Consider the following 19,779-nt stretch of genomic DNA (forward strand, 5'->3'; position numbering starts at 1 on the left):
ATTTTTAGTGCCATTGATGGGCATACATGGGCGTTGACAGACATACTCAGTATTCTGTTTTAATTACATTGCATATAGTTTCTGTGCGGACGTAACATACTGGAGTCATTCATTGGACCATTTCTTTATTTTCTTTCTTTCTTTATTTAACATTTGTTGACTGGGAAAGTCTGACTAGGACAGAGCCTATTTTCAGTGAAGGCCCGGGGAGAAATGGTCCAGATGCATGTCTTTGGAATGTGGGAGGAAACCAGAGCAATGAGAGAAAACTCACATGAATGCAGGGAGGACATGCAGACTCCACACAGAAAGTACCCCAGCCAAGAATCAAACCAGAGAACCTCTTGCTGTGAGGCGACAACATTAACCGTTACACCTTTGCAGCACTGTGCTGCCTTTATGCGTGACTACCAATGTTAAGCGATGAAGGTGTGGTGATAGAGACTAAACTGCCTGCATGAAGACACGCTTTTACATGCCCAAACTTATAGTCTAAAATCAGGAGTTGGGGGATCTGAAGGAGGAATGGAGCAGAACTAGTTCTTCATTGTGCAGGGGTATTGAGCTGCTAATAAATTATAAAGGAGAGGTGCTCCCTTTCTCCTCTTGTTCTATGGATGACAGACGGATAGTTGCATTTACCTTCTGTTGCTTTCTTTAATTACTAATCTGTGTCTGCTGATTGGCTCTGCACTATTTGCCTAAATGATCCCTGAGCTCCACCCATTTTGCTAAGTGGAGGTTTCGGCAGTGCCATGCTTACTTCTGTTTTGTGCAGCTCAACTTTTTAAAGTTCTTAAAAAGTACAGTGGTCACCAGTCACGTTTGTGCATACTAGTAATTCTTAGTCAGTGTGACTCATGGCTACTTGGTGTTTACTAAGCATTTTTTCCACTTATACTACACTTCCTTTACATTAACCACTGTACTCATCAGTGTATTTAAAAAGCATGTTCACAAATGTAGCACTGGCATGAACTTATGCAGCTCACTTTAATGGTTCTGTCTGAGCTCAGCTATGGCTCCCATGTCTCAGCCGTCCCTGATTTTGCCTAACATGTTTGGCCTATCAGTTATTATTATTATTTATTTTTCTGGTACTAAGCACTACAGTCAGCCATTATTGCAAGATGTTAGAGTTTTGTTCAGAAAATGGATGTTGATGTAAAACCTGCGTTTTGATTATTTTTTATTGTATTGGATTAATATTTTTTTTTAAAAAAAGGTCAAGTAAATTCTCCAGTAACAAGAGCTTAGTTCATCCCCAGTGGACTTCAATGAAAAAATGTGAGTGCTATATGTTACACACTTGCAAAGAAATGCAACTGTGCCCATTGCTTAGGGATGTGCATATTGTATGACAAAAAGGAGGTTAATTTTATAGAGTGGAAAAAATATCATCTACTTTACATTTAGTTTCTCAAATATATATATTTTTAATAATTGTTAAAGGACATGTACACTAAAATACATTTCTTTTAGTATGAAAATAATCTCCTTTCTGTGGCATAAAATTAACTTGATTTTTTTTCATTGTTATTTAATTACTTTCATTTTTGACACGATCAACCAGTAGAGGTTTATATGCCCGTGATTAATAAGCTGAAGTACATTTCTTTGGCCATTATATCTTCACCTTCAGAAGTTTATGTAAATTTGAGGTTATCTTTATGGGGGGAAACATGCTATGCTGCTATGCATGAAAGTAAATGGCAGTTATTGAATGTATTTATTCCTTTATTTATGATCATTGTTACATTATAATTGATATATCTCAGTGTGTGTGTGTGTGTGTGTGTGTGTGTGTGTGTGTGTGTGTGTGTGTGTGTGTGTGTGTGTGTGTGTGTGTGTGTGTGTGTGTGTGTGTGTGTGTGTGTGTATGTATGGGGGTGTTGCAAAGTATTTAAGAGCTACAAGTTGACCATAATTTCTTTAACACAGTCATACATCAGTTGTTATTCAACTGTTGTTGGCTCTCTGGTTGAGCTCTAGACTGTGCCATTTTGTGGAATCTGTAGCTCCTCCATGTTTCTCTGCTGGTTTATCCAGATTTTCTGGTTTCCCTCAACACCTCAAAGACATGTTGTAGGTGAACTGACATTCTTCCAGTTTGATCTGGCTTGTCAGGGGCAGTGTCAGAGTGTGTGTGTGTGTGTGTGTGTGTGTGTGTGTGTGTGTGTGTGTGTGTGTGTGTGTGTGTGTGTGTGTGTGTGTGTGTGTGTGTGTGTGTGTGTGTGATTAAAAGGGCCCTCTGCCCTGGTCTCCATAGGTTCATAGGTTGGTACTAGGCTATCAGCCCTAGGGCCTATACAAGCCTAGCCATAACAATTCCCTGGCTATTTCTTCCCACATTATTTACTTTCCTGGACCCCTGTCTAGCAGAGTGACTGACGTGATCCCTGGGGTGAATTTCCTTTCTCCCATCCAATCGTCAAGGTTCCTCTTGAAGAGGTCCAAAGAGGCACTCTGCTTGACATATATGTGCAATCTATTCCAGAGTCTGGGGAGTCTCTGGGTCAGGAACCTATCCCTCCAGCATGTTTTGTTTATTGTGATGACAAGGTTTAGATCCCTAGAGCGTGTAGCTCTGAGGGATTGGGATTTCTTTAAGTGTAGCATGTCCAACAAGCTCTGGGTTTGACATGGCCTTGTATGTTAAGCAGAGATCGCCTCTGAGTAGACGATATGCGACAGAGTATAGCTGGAGTTTTTTAAGGTGGTCAGCATAGGGCATCTGCTTTAGGCCTGTGATTCTTTTAGTGAGGTATTTCTGAGGCCTTTCCAGTTGTTGCAGATGTCTTGAGAGGTACATACCAAATGGGGCGTTGTATTCTATAATGGGTCTAATGAGGGATGAGTACACTGGGACAATGACCTCCTTTTTTCTGGATGAAAAGCCCTTCGTGATGAGGTGTGCCACATAGAAGGATTTCCTGACTGTTGTGGCGATGTGGTTATCAAAGGTGAGACCACTGTCCACCTGTGTCCCTAAGTCTCTTATCACACTTTCTGTGTTTAGTGTACTGCCACCTATATGGTAATTCATGGATACATGTTTTTTCCCAAAGGGGATAACAATACATTTATTGGCATTGAGCTTGAGCCCATGGCTCTGGCACCAAGCATCTGTTTCTGTAAGGCCCTTTTGTAGAGTATCCACATCATTTGGGGATTCAATAATGGCTCCCAGTTTGCAGTCATCTGCAAACTTTGTTAGCCAGAGTCCCTTAGTGTTGACCTGTACTTCAGAGAAGTAGATGCCAAACAAGAGCGCCCCAGGACTGAACCCTGAGGTACTCCACTTGTCACTTGTCTGGAGCTGGATTTGGAGTCGGCTACTTTTACAGTGTGGGTTCTATCAGTAAGCCATTTAGCAACCCATTGGGTGACATAGGGATTAATGCCCAACTTAGTAAGTTTATCTATGATTCCAGAGTGGGGGATGGTGTCAAAGGCCTTGGCAAGGTCTAGATAGGCTGTGTGGACCACCTTACCCTTGTCCATGGCTCTGGAGACTGATTCAAAGAAGTCAATCAGGTTCAGGAGACAAGATCAGCCCTTCACAAACCCAAACTGGGTGGGGTCCATTGTTTGAAGGTTGCCAATGTCTTTGTTTATAAGTTCCATGATAATACACTCCATGGCCTTGCAGATAAGGCTTGTCAGGCTGATGGGATGGTAGTTTCCAGGATCCAAGGTGGATCCCCCCTTGTGGATTGGGATAACTGTAGCTCTGCGCCACTCAGTGGGCATGAAACCTGAGGTGAGGCTATGATTAAACATGACACTTAGGTGAGGTGCCAGTTCATATTGTAGTTCATGTAGTACACAGCCTGGGATGTCATCTGGTCCCATGGATGCTGTATTCTTGGCTTTAGAGAGTGCGTTTTTTACCTGTGTGGCTGTTATTACTGGAATTTGGCAATCTTTTGGTATTGAGATGGGCCATTTAGGGGGTGAGAGGGGGGTGAAGTTGGCACTGAATCGATCTGCCAGGATATTGGCAATATCTTTTGGATCAGTATATTTAATGCCATTCTGTTTTAGCTCAGAGCAGATCTGAGCATTGCCATTTAGATTCTTGACATAGTTATAGAATGCTTTGTGGTTGTCTTTGGAATCTTTGGCAATTTTATTTTCGTAACTAGCTTTGGAGGATTTTATGAGGCATCTCAGTTTCTTACTGAGGCTAGTAAGGGAGTTTTTTGCATCCTGGGATTTTCCTCTTTTCTGCAAAAGTTTCTTCCTTTTGTTGTAAAGTTTGTTTATGGCAGGGGACCACCAGATTGGCTTCCTTTTTTTGGATGAGAGCATTTTGGTTCTATTTGGGATGGCACGATTCATGCATGAGTGGATGTGCTCGTATAGTGCCTTAGTGTAGGATTCAGCAGTTGAACCTATAGGTTCTTTGATGGAAGGAGGACGAGTGGTCATTATTTCTTTAACTTTTGCTTGCATTAAAATCTGAGTGGTATACACAGAAGTCACTGTAGCTTGCACAGTGACAGTCACTGTTTAGGAGCAGCATGTTGGAATTTAATATTTTGATTTTTTTTTCACTTTCTTCACAATCAAATGCCAGATGTATACACAGGTGACTATCTATTGTGGATAGGGGTAAGGAGGCATGTTAATAAAAGTACAGCTGACAACAACAGATTGCAATGTGTTATTGTGTTTTATTTGTTCTTTCACTATTGGCCCACTTTGACTTCAGAGGGTTACACTGAAGATGGGTGGGTGTCTTTTAGGGGTGAGGGTGAGAAAGCATGCTTTATATACATATGCCAGCAGCAGCTTGAAATATGACAATGACCAGTTATTTCATTTTTATCCCATTCTAACACTGTAGGGATATGCACAAATTTACTGTCTTATTTTTTTTGGGGGGAAGCACTATTTTCAGATATAAATTTATGTATCCATTTAAGCATCTGTCTTGCAAATTTAATGTAAACTTGTATTTCATTAACTTTGAACGCAACTTATTTCATTCTTGAATGAAAACTAAAAATTAAAAAGACTGCATTTCTTTCCTTAATGATGATTTTTGTTTAGGCCACCGATGAAGCTAAAGGAAGGATAGGGGAAAAAGCTCTGAAATACATCACAGAGATTTTGGAGTGATACCCCTAATCTGTATTCATTTTTTTCTAGATCCCTCCTAAAAGCAGAAATTATTTTAAGAAATTCTGAGCAAATTGTACAAACATTTAAAATGTACCAATAATTATTTTTGTTTTGTCTATAACTCTTAAGGTAAAAGAGGTACGTCAAGAATATCATGGCTTTAGAAGTCTAAGTGGTCCTCAACCCCTCGGCGTAATTTAGTTATTTCCTCCACAGTTATTGTTGTGGAGTCATGACCAGTTAGAATATGCTGAAAGGATGCAGCAAAAAGCTAAAAAGTAAGACAGTATGAAAAAAAAGTAATCTGGTTTTAGCGGAGAGGTCAGTGTGAAGAGAAAACAAGGGGAAACTAGCGGTGGCATGTCGATTAGTAGACAGAGGTGGAGGCATGGAGTCCTTTGCCTAGGGTGCCATTTCCCCTATGGATGGTCATGCCTCTGTGAAATAATTTTGTTGCCTCCATACTGTAAATTATTTATTTGTTCTTTCTCAAAAAGTGCTTATTTATTTATCTTAGGCTGTGATGTTTTTCAACTTTTGGAATATTAATATTGGGGAAAAAGAAAGCATTGCTGGGAATTGTGTTAGAAATACTTATTTTTGCAGTTGTGAAGTTAGCAGTGCACATAAAAGCAGAAACTAAATACAGTTCACAAATTAATTTCTATTGATGAAGCCCAAAAACGTAAGTATAATTGGTGTGTCTGTCTTCTGTGAAGGAAAATACCTAGCTGCTTGCTACTATTTGCTTAATATTTTGGCATGTGCTTTGCAGGACTAATGTATTATGTGAAGCAGTATGCAATATTTTAATATGTGGCAAATATATGGATCAAAGGTGAAGTACATTACATGGTCATCCTCTTCTATCACATACATCTAAATTCTATACAAAGTAGCTATAGCTCCTTGATGGAGGTTATCTGGAAGAAATAACTGACCCTGTTGTCACTTCCTCAGTTTAACAGTCATATGTAAAAAAATAAGGGATAAATGCATCATAGAATACCCATATGTTCAGAACTTAAGGGGGCTGGTGACCCCCACACATCAAGGCTACATAAGTGGATTTTGACATGGGTTTAGTAATCACCTCTGCCCCGAACCCCACCTAGTGTAAAACCAGCCTTACTTGTAGGTGTATGATGAAGGTTGCTATATTTGTGTGTGTGTGTTTGTGTGTGTGTGTGTGTGTGTGTGTGTGTGTGTGTGTGTGTGTGTGTGTGTGTGTGTGTGTGTGTGTGTGAGGGTGGAGATGATGTCATTATTTCTTTAACATTCCTCCCAAACCTCAGGGGTCACTATATCTTGTATTGGAATGGGGACAGTGTGGTCATTATTTCTTTACCCTTCCTCATAAACTTCACAGGGGTGCACTGAGGATGACAATAGTCTGTATAGGAGCACCGTACTGTCCAGAAACAACAATTAGTTTAAGCAGAAGTTACAACAGAGAAAGAAAGTTAGTAGATGCAACAGGTTATATAGTAGGGATAAATGGATCATAGAACAGATGGAAATGTACAGATCATATGGGTATGCTATGATGCATTTATCCCTACTGTATAACCTGTTGCATCTCCTAACTTTCTTTCTCTGTCATAACTTCTGCTTAAACTAACCTCCTAAACCCTCAGGTCTACTACTATAGCCCTACTATAGCCCCCTCCTTTCTCTCCCCCCTCCCATTCTCCACATTATTTATCCCCCCCCACTTCCTATCAATGTCTGTACATTTTCCTTCTTTTGAACAACGATTATATTTTTGTTTTTACTCTTATATGTAGTAAATTTAGACGACTGCTATCAGTGCAACCCTTAATGTTGATAATTTTTTCTTTTGTTTTTCTCTTTATAATTAATTTTGTATCTGCATTGTTATTTTTAATAGTTTTTGTCCTGTATGTTTATCTTTGCTTATGCTTGCTGAGGCTCTTTCCCATTGGGTCTCCACTAAAAATGGAAGCAGGACTATTCGACACCGGACAGTTCAACCCCAGACAGTTCACCGCCAGACAGTTCGACCCCAAATGCATTTCAATGTAATTTCATGTATTAATTTATATGTGATTTTTTTAGTGGACAGTTTGACCCCAGACTATTCAATCCCAAACATATTCTAATATATACTTTATCATTATTCAACACTTCTTTTGTATTTTTTTCTTTGTATTTTGGTTAATTTACTACCTGGAAGTTTGCAGCGTTAGTTAACCTTCTTGTCTCATCTGTGTTAACTTCCTTATTACATCTGTCATTCTTGTTCTGGACATTTTTTTTAATAAGTCTTTTTCAGCTTTCTTTGTTTCAATAATAACACTTTTTTATGTTTTTATTTGTATTTCAGTTAATTTACTGCCTGGAAGTTTGCAGCACTAGCTAGCCTTCTTGTCTCATCTGTGTTAACTTCCTTATTACATCTGTTATTCTTGTTCCGGTCATTTTTTTCAGCTTTCTGTGGTAATTTTCTTTTTAATTGATAAACAAAATTTTCTGCTGGTTAATTTGCTGTTTACAGGTACGTTGTTTTTTCAGCTTATTCAAGGGTTTTATTCATATGGCAAATTCTTTCCTCAGATATGGCATCTTTTAATAATAAAGTTTCTACCTTAATGTTTTTATACAGGATTCCTTGAGTTACTTGATCCGGTAGTATTCCTTAAGTACAGGGAATGTTCTGTCTTTAGCGTGTTTGATGTGTTTGTTTTTGTCAGTTACAGTTTTTTTGGCATCATGTACATTCTAATGTAAGCTTGTACAGTACATGTTTGATAGCCATTCTGTACAATTTCACTTTTCCTTTTTTTTTGTACTGATTAAACATTTTTACAATGTGGAGTTTCAAGAATAACTCACTTGTCTATATCTTGGCATTGATTTTTGAATACTTCAAGTTATTTTTTTTTGAAATGACGATCAATGTGAGTTGTTCGTGATTTGTGATTGTATAAGTAAAGCAGCGCACTCTCAGAAGCAAATTAATTTCCTGTGCTTTCCTTCTTGAGCAAGTCTGTCTGCAACGTGTACAGTACGATAGTTTGCATGGTTGCAGTTTTCTGGGGTCAAACCGGTCGGGGGCGAATTGGCGGGGTCAAAACGTCCTGTACCCCTGAAAATGGGTTGCTTACTATCAATGCAATTGAAAATAGATAATAATCTTTTCTTTTTTACAATTATTTTGTATTTTGATTGTTATTTAATATTTGTATATTGTCACTTTACTTATGTTTGCTGGGGCTTTTCCCCTCGGGTCTCCACTGAAAATGGGTTTGTTTGCAAACTCAGTTGGACTAACCTGACTAACAAATGTGAAATAAATAAATAAATAAAGCTGTGATCATCTGATGCACGTACAGGTGGGCATCCTTTGGAGGAGAGTACATAAGCATGATGCTCATAAATGCCTGACAACAATGTCTTATTTGTTGTTTTTTTTCTAGTCTGAAATTAAAAGGTACACAGAAGGTAGCTGTCTTTCAGGGGAAGAGGATGAGTAAGTATGCTGTATACAGATATGACAACAGCAGCTTGAAATATGACTGTAGGCATTTGTTCCTTAATTTTAATCCCAGTTTAACACTGCAGGGGAGATACACAGAAAATTACTAGCTATTTTTTTGGGTGGGGGGCAGGTACTACTCCGAGATATGATATGTATACTTACAAGCATTTGTCTTAGTTTATTGTGAACTTGTGTTTCGTTAGCTTTGAACATAAAAACTTGGATATAATTTATTTCTTCTTTGAAATAAAAAAGTAAGATTGAATTTCTTTTCTATATGTTTGATTTTTGTTTAGGCCATCTTTGGACCAAAAGGATGGGGAAAAAACTTTACAATGAACCTCAGAGTATCTATAACCTCATGGCTTCTGGGTGCCTAGCAGCCCCCAGACCCACAGCTTAATTCAGCTATGACATGGAAATCTTGGTCAGTTAGGGTGTGTTGAAAACATGCAGGAAAAAAGCAAAGTTGAAGAGTAAGACTGAATTTCTTTCCTTAATCATATTTTTAAGACCATCATTGGATGAAAAGTTTGTTTAAAAAATTCTAAAATGCATCTCAGAGCATCTAATACAGTTAATTTCAACTGCAGTTATTACAATGTACTCTTGGTCAATGAGTATGAGCTGAAAGGAGACAAAAAAAAAAAAAACAAAGGTGAACAGTAAAAATATATTTTTTTTCTTTGACTGGTTTTTGTCCAGGCAATCACTGGATGAAAAGGTCGTTTAAAAAAAAAAACAAGATGCAGGGTTTAGGGGATTAAGTGTGAAGTAGGATGTGACTAATTTATGTTAGGTGGTTAAGATACAATGAATAACCCTTTCTAATCTCCCTGAAATTAACTGACATGTCTAATGGGGGTGCACATTTGCTTCTTTGAAGATCAGTCCCTCAAAGACTGTTCAACTGGCAAAAACTAACCATCAGAAATGCTCGCATTTTATAGTATAATTTAACTGAGGTTTGATGATAACAGATTTAGTTATAACAGAGAAGGGTGTGCAATGAGTATTCCCTAGCCCTGATTTGTGTCTGTGGGAGGAATGGTAAAGCTTTCTACAGCAAACAAAAAATAAAAATTCTTGTTCATTCAGCTGAACCCAAATTAATTGCCTTTGAAGAAATGGTCCTCAAAAAAGTAAACTGTATCAATAATGTTAAGTTCAGTGTACTCTTTTTGGTTAGTGTACCATCAGGATAGAGATATTCAACCATTCATTCTCTTTAATTACCCATTTATTCCATTTCAAGGTCACAGGGGAGTAAGAACTGATCTCATCTCTCAGAGGGAAGATGACAGAAACTAATGCTTGAAGGAGCACCATCCTATTGGAGGATGCATCCAGACGCTCACTCATGGAACACACCCATACAGACAATTTAGAAGATGACAAATACACCTACAGCACATCTTTGGGATGCAAGAGGAGATTGCACCACCCAGAGAAAATGTACATGCACTAGTGAGGGATGTGCAGATTATGCACAGATGGCACAATGGAACAGAATCAAGAAGTGTGAGGAAACTATGCTAACCAAAGCACTACTGTACCAGCTTAATGTTATCCTGTAAGTTTTAATTTTATGCTGAGGCATACATTATTAGAATCAAAGAGAACAGTACATTTTCTTCAAAGTAAAGTCTGGAGCTTTTCTTCCCGGGCCTCCGCTGAAAATTGTCTTTGTTCCAAGTTGGACTTTCCTGGTAAACAAATGTTAAATAAATAAATAAAATAAATAAGTGCAATGGTTTTGGAATGCAGCATGAGAAAATAATCTTCACATGTCATATATTGTGAAACACTTATATTCATTGCCATGTCATATAGTACGTTCTGTTTGAAATGCCCTTGAACAGTCAATAGCATACAAAAATTAGGAGCAAGGTATTGTGGGTTATGCTTCTGAAAATTATAATCATCATTTAGTATGGGAAATGGAAAATGCCAATAAACCAGCACAAAAACTTTATTGGTTTTAATTATGCATTCCTGAGCTGCATTTTATTTAACCTTTTCCATGTAAGTTGAAACACTTCAGGCATGTATTTTGGAGTTAAACAAAAAATTAAAGCAAGAGCTGAACCAACATGGCTAGGCAAAAGTAACAATTTAATAAGCAAATAAAAGTAAACGCTTTTGCGATAACACTATCATTTCATCACACTAAAAATCAGTTAAAACACATGAGTTTAAAAAGGAAGCATAACCAATCAGCTGTTAACACTGAGTACAAGTACTTAACAATAAAAGGTATATACACAAAAAACATTTTTATATAATAAATGTATATGTATAGAATAAGGACTAAAAGAGAAGTTTAAAAAACATTAACGATTGAGTGGATGTGCTTTCAAAAATGGTTTAAGGCTGAATACCCCATTCAGTCCAGGCACTTTCTCTGCATTAAGAAGCAAACTCCACTGTTGCTTTCCTCTTTTAGTTTGATTAGGTATGTCACCACCTCTAATCCCCACATCCAAAGCCTGAAGTACAAAAAACTTAAAGGAGTCTTCTGAGCCATGCAAACCGACATGCTATGCTAGAGCATCGGTGTCTTTCTGATTCCTAATATCCCTGTAATGTTCAAGGATTCTGTCCTTTAACTGTGTATTGGTTTTGCCTATATAAAAAGCATGACAGACCTGACAGCTAGCGAAATAGACAATGTTAGAGGTTCTACAATCAGCATAAAAATTTAGCTCAATTTTAAAATTAACATGTGGGTGTATATAGACTGAGCCCATAAGTATATACTTACAGGCTGAGCAAGATCTACAGGAGAAAATTCCTAGCCTAGTGGATTGGGGTCCTTTGGTGCAGGACTGTGGCAGGTAACATAAATGTTTCTTCAAGGACTTATTGTTCTTAAAGGTAAAGTGAGGTGTGTTATCAATAACTCCCATTAGTTCATGTATTAAGATGTTCCAATTGTTTTTTATAATATCACAGTATTTGTGGATGTCACTAGAGTAACATAAAGAAATCCTGAAGGTATCTGTATGAGGTGTATAAGATAAAGTATGATTATTAAAGTAGGCTCTACATCCCCCTCCCCTTTCTTCCCATGCAGCATTAATGTGAGAATCAGTTTCTGTTTCTTTGTAGCCTCTTCCTAGGAAATCGCGTTTAAGGGAGTCAAGTGCTAAAGCCAATTTGGTGTCATCATTGTGCAATCTCATTACTCTAAAGATTTGCCCTTTTAAAACATTCCGTGCGACATGCTTAGGATGCATACTGTTTTTATGAAGAAAATTGTTCTTCCTGGTGGGTTTCTTGTAAACACTAGTGTACACCTTACTAAGATCTCCTTTATTAATCTTTACATCTAAGAATTCCATCTCTACAGCAGTGTGTTTACAGGCGAATCTCAAAAAATCAGTGGTACCATGCAAATAGTTTACAAAGTCTTCTAAAATTTCTGAGGAGCCATGCCAAAGCAAAAACATGTCATCAACAAAACGTACATACCAAACTATTTTCTCAAGATAAGCATTATTTTGCAACAGACACAATCTCTCCTATTGTACTAGTGCAAAGGTGGCATAGTTATTGGCACATGCTGTTCCCATAGCCATGCCAACCTTCTGTAAAAAGAACCCATTATCAAATATGAAAGCATTGTTTTATAATACAACCTCTAGCAATGTGGAGAAGTAATTTCACTTTCTCATTGGTAAAACATTTCCTATCATTCAAGAACTTTAGAAGAATTTGTAAACTATTTGCATGGTACCACTGATTTTTGGAGATTCACCTGTAAACACTCTGCTGTAGAGATAGAATTATTTAGAGTAATGAGATTGCGCAATGATGACACACAACTGGCTTTAACACTTGACTCCCTTAAACATTAGGAACTTTCTCCTGTAGATCTTGCTCAGCCTGTAAGTATATACTTACGGGCTCAGTCTATATATACCCACATGTTAATTTTAAACTTGAGCTCAATTTTTATGCTGATTGTAGAACCTCTAACATTGTCTATTTTACTAGCTGTCAGGTCTGTCATGCTTTTTATATAGGCAAAACCAATAGACTGCTAAAGGACAGAATTTTTGAATATTACAGGAATATTAGGAATCACAAAGACACCAATGCTCTAGCACAGCAAGTTTGCTTGCATGGCTCAGAACACTCCTTTAAGTTTTTTGTACTTCAGGCTTTGGATGTGGGGATTAGAGGAGGTGACATACCTAATCAAACTGAAAGAGCAAAGCAACAGTGGAGTTTGCTTCTTAATGCAGAGAAATTGCCTGGACTGAATGGGGTATTCAGCCTTAAACCATTTTTGAAAGCACATCCACTCAAGCATTAATGTTTTTTAAACTTCTCTTTTAGTCCTTATTTTATACATATACATTTATTATATAAAAATGTTTTTGTGTATATACCTTTTATTGTTAAGTACTTGTACTCAGTGTTAGCTGATTAATTATGCTTCCTTTTTAAACTCATGTGTTTTGATTGATTTTTAGTCTGATGAAGTGATAGTGTTATCACGAAAGCACTTTTATTTGCTTATTAAATTGCTACTTTTGCCTAGCCGTGTTGGTTCGGCACTTGTTTTCATTTTTGTTTATATATGTTTCTTGAACCGCACCTTTATCCTTTTCCTGTGTATGTTCTCATTTTTTGTGTATTTGGAGTTGTTTGACTGTAAAGCATGCCTACCAATATATATGAGGCACTTTGTGATCTTATTATAATTAAACTGCTTTTGTAGAAGAACAAGCTTATCAGTTTTCAATAAAATATTTAAATATCCATATGGATTGATTACTATGAGTTCTGCAAATATTGTGAATAATGTTTTTTCTGTGTGTTTGTATTTTGATATGCATTGACACATTTTTATTATTGTATGATGTATTTTCACTTTTGTTATTAACTTTTTTAAATTTTATTGCAAAGTTTGCTCCCCTGGAACAGAGCAGAGTCATGGCTAAAAAAGATTGACTGGCAAATCCACTTGGCCAGTTACCACATTTCAAGTGAAATAAATAAAGAAACAAACAAACTTAATATGCTCATACATTTCTGATTAAGAGCTGTAAGGCAGAATGCTTCACACAACTTCTTATTTAGTTCGATAGTTCATAGAATAAGGTACCATGTAATAAAATCACAGTTAACTTACCTGGATTATTTAGCGGGACCAACATGCAGGATTCTGACTCTTCTAACAGGCTGCACTCCTGGACAATACTAGAAGATATTTGAGATCTAGCAGCACCTTGAATTATGTTTTTTAGATCAAGCACAAAAGTTCGACTTTTTTCAGCACCTAGATTAAACAGTCTGGAAATACAAGCAACATGTTAAATGTCAGAGAGGCTAAGTGGCAGTTAAAGACAATTCAGTTCTCATTCTTCCACAACTACAGGCTTTGTGACCCGAGATGTGTCGTGCTACATTCATGGCCCTCTAGTGTTACATCTGGAAACAAATTTGTGCTTACCATTGAATTACTGATTGAACATCCTGAATTATACATGTTTGCCACAACACTCTCATACTGGGCAACTTCAACTACCCCTCCATTAACTGGATAAACTACTCATGTGCCAATACACTTGCCTAACATTTCCTGGAATTCATTAATTCCAATGCCTTGGACCAGCTTGTTCTTACCCCCACTAGAGGTAGCAATGTCCTTGACCTGGTTATTACTAACATGGGCGACCGTTCTCTACAGAGTCTACACCAATAGTCAACTCCTCCCTGGTTAGGTCTGACTACAAACTAATCACGTTGGAAATCCACATCCCTCCCACCCCACCAAACCCCCCCCTGGACAGGTAACCACCATGAAAAACTTCTCCAAAGCTAACTTTGGGCTCATAAAAACAGAGATGGCTAACTTCATGGCACCCATTCGAATGGAGAATAGTTGCATGACTGCCGAATCATACACCAATGCACTGTATGAACATGTACACAAATGCATGGATCTCGCCATGCCCAATAGAACCAAGACACTCTCCTCCAAAAAATGGAAGCCAATCTGGTGGTACCCTGCCATAATTAACTCAACAACAGAAGGAGGAAACTGATGTGGAATAAGGTGAAGTCCCAAAACTGGAAAAACTCCCTTATCAGTCACAACAAAAAGTTGAGATCCCTCATCAAATCCTCTAAAGCTAGCTATGAAAACAGAATTGCAGCAGCTAGTAAAGACAACCACAAGGCCTTCTATTGTTATGTAAAGAATCTCCACTGCAGTACCCAGATTTGCTCTGAGCTACTGCACAATGGTACCTCCTATACCGAGCCAACAGATATTGCTAATATACTGACTGACAGATTCAGTGCCAACTTTACCCCCCCAAAGGACCAATCACAATACCAGTAGATTGCCAGGCACCCAGTATCACTGCTGCATGGGATAAAACAGCACTGTCCAAGGCCAAGAATACAGCTTCTATGGGACCTGACAATAGCCCTGGCTATATTCTACATGAACTACAGAGTGAACTGGCATCTCACCTGTGTGCCCTGCTCAATCACAGCCTCACCTTAGGCTTTGTCCCTACTGAATGGCACACTGCTGTAGTCATCCCTCTCAACAAAGGAGGAGCAACTACAGACCCTGGGAACTATCTCTCCATTAGCCTGACAAGTCTGATATGCAAGATCTAAGGACCTAATAAACAAGGATATAGGGAATCTCCAAACTCTGGATCCCACACAGTTTGGTTTTGTGAAGGGTAGATCATGCCTGCTCAACGAGGTTGACTTCTTTGAGTCAGCTGTGGATGAAGGCAAGGTGGTTTATACAGCCTACCTTGATCTGGCCAAGGCCTTTGATACCATTCCCACTCAGGAATCATAGAAAAACTCACTAAGTTAGGCATCGACCCCTATATCACTAGGTGGGTTGCAAACTGGCTCACAGATATTACTCACAGTGTGAAAGTAGCTGACTCCAAGTCAGACTGCTGACCAGTCACAAGTCGAGTCCCACAGGGATTGGTCCTGGTCCTCACTTGTTTGGTATCTATTTCTAGGAAGTCCAGACCAACACGAAGGGACTCTGGCTGACAAAGTTCACAGATGATTGCAAGTTGGGAACCATTATTAACTCCCCAAGTGATGATGACATCCTACAGAAAGGCCTCACTTAGAAGGACTGGTGTCAGAACCACGGCCTTAAGCTCAATGCCAAAAAATGTGTCATCATCCACTTTGGGAAAAACCCAGTTCCCATGAATTACCACATCGATTGTAGTCCACTGAACACAGAAGGCGTTATAAGAGATCTGGGAACACAGGTTGACAGCAACCTCTCTTTTGACCACCACATTGCCACTGTGGCCAGAAAGTCCTTCTATGTGGCACATCTCATTACTAAGGGTTTTGCATCCAGGAAGAAAGAGGTCATTGTCTCCCTCTACTCTTCTCTCATTAGGCCAATCCATCAAGTACAATGCCCCATTTGGCATGTACCTCACTAGACACCTGCAACAACTGGAGAGGCTGCAAAAGTACCTCACAAAGAGGATCCTAGGCCTTAAACACTTGTCCTATACGGACAGACTCAAAAAACTCCAACTTTTCTCTTCTCTCATAGCTCCTACTTAGAGGCGATCTCTGCTTGACTTACAAGGCCATGTCTGACCCAGGTTTGTTAGAAATGCTAGATCTAAAGAAATCCCAATCCCTTCATACCACACACTCCAAAGACCTCATCCTCATTACCACAATCAACAGAACGTGCTGGAGGGACAGGTCCATAACCCAGAGACTGTTCATGCTATGGAATAGACTTCCCATACATGTCAAGCAGAGCACCTCACTGGCCCTCTTCAAGAGAAGCCTTGATGAGTGGATGGGAAATAGAAAATTCACCTCGGGGATCACTCCAGTGGATCTACTCGACAGAGGCACTGGGAACTAAGGTCGGGTGGCACAATGCCAGGATAATCCTATGGGGGAGGCTTCTAAAGGCTCCAGGGCATTTAGCCTAGTACACACCTATGAACCATCTATTCTAATTTATAATACTAGCATCTGATTACCGTGTTCCTGTTACTGATAATAATTTATAGGACAAAGAACAAATAAGTGTGTGTATACTCTCCAATGAATCAAATTAAAGCTTTTGGAAGGAAAAGAAATTCAATAATGTAATGCCTTATTATAACAACAGCATAGAACACCTTGCATTTTCATAGTTGTTGTTGAATCTGATCCATGTATGAAAAGTTAAATGCTACATGAGTATTATCTTGCAAGTTATCTCGGAATATATCAATATTTATTCTAAGCATTTACAATGTTTTCCATTTAGTCAGTATAGCAATACCTGACAGAACTAAAGTTTGGATGAATTTATTTTATAACTTTCCTCTTAGTTTGGTAAATTTAAGTTACTCATAACAATGGGTAGCTTTGGTGGGGGGGGGGGGGGGTGAAGCTCACAAAGAGAATAGCTTTTTTTAAAGTTCTGCTTTGTTGTCTAGTCCTGATTTCTGCAGCATAGATGATTTTACCCTGAATAAGTCCCAGATGATCTGGGTACAGTTACTGGCCTGGATGTGCTAAGAGTCAGCAGGGAATGGAAGGGACTATGCAACTGATGTTGGTTTATTCATTTGAGAAGGAGGGGATGACATTGGTAGAGTCCTGCCACAAGGGTTGCACTGGGAGGATAGACTTCATACTGCTGGTCTCACACTAGGCAAGCAAAGGTGTAAACCTGCCCAGGAATCTGCACACAACAGTTTGCAGGATATGGGTGTGTTGATGCATGCACTCACAAAGGGTCTGCATAGCAGACATTATATTGTAGTTTATGGCAGTGAAGCTGGGAGCTATTCAGGACGTGGACTGTATGACAGCCATGATCCCTTTCTGTTGTCCACCCCCCAGTATCTACAATACTAGGGAGATGGGGGAGGCTTGATGATCACAGGAGGATGTTGACCAATAATTGTTTATGTTCTAAAGTAAGAAATGAGTAGAAAACAATTACAGTTTAAGATCAGGGATAAGAGCTGCAATGCATAATAAGCTGATTGCCTTGCATATTTAATTGCATTTTGTAGACCAGTTAGAGCCTGCTGAACTTGTGACACTTTTTCATGAGAGAACCAAGGAGATATGTTTTCAGACATACTTCTGACAAACACAGGCACTTCAATTGTTATAATAATGGAAATAGTATAATGGATGTTTCAGGGTGTTGCTACAGAGATAAGTATTCACACAATTATTTAGTCAAGTGCATGTATATTAAACAATACAGACATCATCATTTTGAAATTATGCAGCTGCTCTGTAATGGCACTTTTAAAGGTCTGATAAACAAGAAAAAAAATATAAAATAATGCTATAAAATATGAAAACCAGAGCAAAGAAGGAGAAATGACTCATAGCTAAGTACAGCTGGTTCCCTCAGTTAACCTGAATACTGGAACATTCAATGTCACTAATAACATATGCACATACATTTTACCAAGTTATATGTAAGAAAAAGGAACTGTGGTGGTGGTGGTGCTGTGGTAGCGTTGTCACCTCACAGTAACACGTTGTCCTGTTCGATTTTCAGCTAAAGTATCTTCTGTGTGGAGACATGCGTGAATGGGTCTACCTTCGTTGAAGGTTGTGTGTCAGGGCTGGCAACTCGGCACGTAAAAACCTACTGCCAATCATTAGTGGACCGGAGTTCAGCTGTGGCGACCCCTAACAAGGAAAAGCCGGAAGACACAACATATGTGAGAAAAAGGCAGTGAAGCAAGACGCAGCTAGTCAACGTACAGCAAGTCCAACAAATTTGGCCTCAGCTACCACTTGGTGAGGTTTAATAGTATAAGCAAGATTTGCCAGTCTTTATCTCTGATGGACCTTGTCAATAAGGAAGTTTAAGAGACTCCCTGCATTTACTCTGAATACATATTCAATGGGATTTGATCTCTTAATTACAATCTCTAGCGTCTGACATTGCCTTAGCTGTCAGAAAAGTTAGTTCCATATCAATTGCAGTATCAGGTTTTGTACTTTGCTGTTTGATGCAGACTTGGTAGAGGAAATATCCAAGAGCCTGTTTCTTGACAATCTTACACTTATAGATGGCAGCTGACTCTTCAGGCAAGTCGGTGTCATTCATTTTGGTAAAATGGTCTTGTGGTGCCGAGCTGCAGATAGGATAGCACTGTATATGAGTTGCAACCTCCCGTGACAGAGAGTGCTCTATAACAGTGGTTCTCAACCTTTGTGAGACTGCGACATGATAAATTCTTTTTTCTTATAAGATGAGGGCCCAGTCCCAACAAATGTATTTGGAAATATCTTTCCAAAGCAGGAGGATGTCAATTTGTTGGTGAAACACTTATTATCACATACACATGCCAGATATTTATATATGCAAAGTATGTAACTTAATAAACAAAATGTATGAATGTCTAAATACTAGTTCCAACACTAATTATTATTTTGAATGTAAAAATGCAGCACTTTAACAGCAATTATAAGTTCTTGAAAAAGTTAAACATAGTTTATTTTATTATAATTGAGTTTTTGAAGATTTTAGTTAGGCTACTGGGACTTTTGTTGTTGTTTTCTGTCCATTAGCTTATTCATTCTGGGATGAATTGAAGGGATAGCCAAACACAGACAGTCAGAACATTGCAGGCAGTTCCTCTGTTTTGTTTTAAGCACAGTCATGGCAGAAAATGCAGTTTCACAAAGATATGTGGTGGAAAAACAAAGAAGAAATTATTGTTATCTTAGGAAAATTTGGCTATTCATTTTTCATTCTTATCCATAATTTCAAATTACTTATAGAATTAAAAGTACTTTCCAGTCCTTTGTCTGATGATAATTCAATAAGTTGAAGGATTTCTTCATGGGAAAGGTGTCTCTTTGTGTTCAACAAAAGGGTTCACAATCCACATATTTTGTGTCTGGGGATCCTCATGTTCAGGATAATACTTTTCAAATGACAGCATCTTCAAGTGAGCTGCAGTAATATCTAAACCTGAATTCTGTGAATAGAAAACATATGCTTCCATAATATAATCTGAGTACGACTGAAATATTTCATTGTTTCTTTCTGCAATCATATTAAACCAGAGTTTGAATTTCTTTTTGAATGATTCAGTCTTGTTCCAAGCATTCAATATTGTTGTATCTAGACCTTG

General features: G+C 38.3%; 1 protein-coding gene across 1 annotated transcript in view; it reads right to left on the bottom strand.

The window, feature by feature from the left end:
- The window catches only part of LOC122810673 (von Willebrand factor A domain-containing protein 7-like), a 172,309-nt gene extending 153,563 nt beyond the window's left edge, over positions 1-18,746 (bottom strand). Inside the window, exons 1-2 of the mRNA XM_044082242.1 lie at positions 18,580-18,746; positions 13,776-13,936 (exon numbers count right to left, since the gene is read on the bottom strand). Of these exons, the coding sequence (XP_043938177.1) occupies positions 13,776-13,936; positions 18,580-18,746 (328 nt within the window). The remainder of the gene's footprint in view (positions 1-13,775; positions 13,937-18,579) is intronic.
- Between the last annotated feature and the right edge of the window lie 1,033 nt (positions 18,747-19,779).

This window comes from Protopterus annectens, chromosome 9.part0 (genome assembly GCF_019279795.1).
Source record: "Protopterus annectens isolate FY-2018-M chromosome 9.part0, PAN1.0, whole genome shotgun sequence".
Taxonomy (NCBI): domain Eukaryota; kingdom Metazoa; phylum Chordata; order Ceratodontiformes; family Protopteridae; genus Protopterus; species Protopterus annectens.